At 45.3% G+C, this 1,280-nt stretch overlaps 1 protein-coding gene across 1 annotated transcript in view; it reads right to left on the bottom strand.

Annotated features, from left to right (window-relative positions):
• Positions 1-509: 509 nt before the first annotated feature.
• Positions 510-1,280, bottom strand: part of LOC126387122 (synaptogyrin-1-like) — a 3,773-nt gene continuing 3,002 nt past the window's right edge. Inside the window, exon 2 of the mRNA XM_050039676.1 lies at positions 510-791. Within this exon, the coding sequence (XP_049895633.1) occupies positions 525-791 (267 nt within the window). The 3' untranslated portion in view covers positions 510-524. The remainder of the gene's footprint in view (positions 792-1,280) is intronic.

Below are 1,280 nucleotides of genomic sequence, written 5' to 3'. Positions count from 1 at the left end.
TATTAATTATAATATTATTACTTTCATTAATGTTTTTGTAAGCTACTGCCATTACCGTCTGTCCTGCATCTCTTTCTGTCTCTCTCTCTCTCTCTCTCTCTGTCTCTCTCTCTGTCTCTCTCTCTGTCTCTGTCTCTGTCTCTCTCTCTCTCTCTCTCTCTCTCTCTCTGTCTCATTGTGTCATACGGATTACTGTTAATTTATTATGCTGATCTGTTCTGTATGACATCTATTGCACGTCTGTCCGTCCTGGAAGAGGGATCCCTCCTCAGTTGCTCTTCCTGAGGTTTCTACCGTTTTTTTTCCCCGTTAAAGGGTTTTTTGGGGAGTTTTTCCTGATCAGCTGTGAGGGTCATAAGGACAGAGGGATGTCGTATGCTGTAAAGCCCTGTGAGGCAAATTGTGATTTGTGATATTGGGCTTTATAAATAAAATTGATTGATTGATTGATTGATTGATTGATTATTAATCACATGAGAACACAGGTTACACACATGGTTATTAATCACACCAACAGGTAAAGATCAAGAAACCAGAGGAGGCGGAGTCTCACCTGACACTGCGATGTCAGCCATGACGGCCTTCTTCCTGTCCTTCACGCCGCTGATTTGAGGAAAGTAAACATCCAGCGCCAGGAAAGCAGAGCTGCAGATGAAGCACAGCGTTCCCATGGTGACGGCGTAGTTGCAGGCATACTGGTTGCGGTTGAAGATGCAGAACTCCTCCACCTCCTCTGGACGGTTAACGTAACCTTCGTTAGCAACGCAGCCGAGGATCACGATGGAGAAGAGCTGTGAGCAGACACAGACAAGACAGCAGCTAGCTCGATGCTAACACACCCATTCTTCCTGAATGGAAGAGGCTAGATGCTCTCAGGTGTCATTGAGGGTGGACAAAAGGAACACCTCAACACAGACTGATGAAGGACGACTGTCAGATCAGACTGACACAGTTTGAACTGAACGTCCACAATAAACTGGACAATGAGTTCATGTTCATGGTGTCCACAAACCTTTGGCTATGTACTGTCTGTGCTTTGCAACAGTTTGTAAATAAAGTTTTAACCGAGTTTTTCTACATGAAGAAACATTTTAATTACCTCAGAACCAAACCGTCCAATCAGAGCCCACTGTCACCTCTGTAATCTGTCCAATCAGAGCCCACTGTCCCCTCTGTAATCTGTCTAATCAGAGCCCACTGTCCCCTCTGTAAACTGTCCAATCAGAGCCCACTGTCCCCTCTGTAAACCGTCCAATCAGAGCCCACTGTCCCCTCTGTAA

Source organism: Epinephelus moara, unplaced genomic scaffold, assembly GCF_006386435.1.
Source record: "Epinephelus moara isolate mb unplaced genomic scaffold, YSFRI_EMoa_1.0 scaffold2233, whole genome shotgun sequence".
NCBI classification, from domain to species: domain Eukaryota; kingdom Metazoa; phylum Chordata; class Actinopteri; order Perciformes; family Serranidae; genus Epinephelus; species Epinephelus moara.
This window is presented reverse-complemented; position numbering and strand designations above follow the sequence as displayed.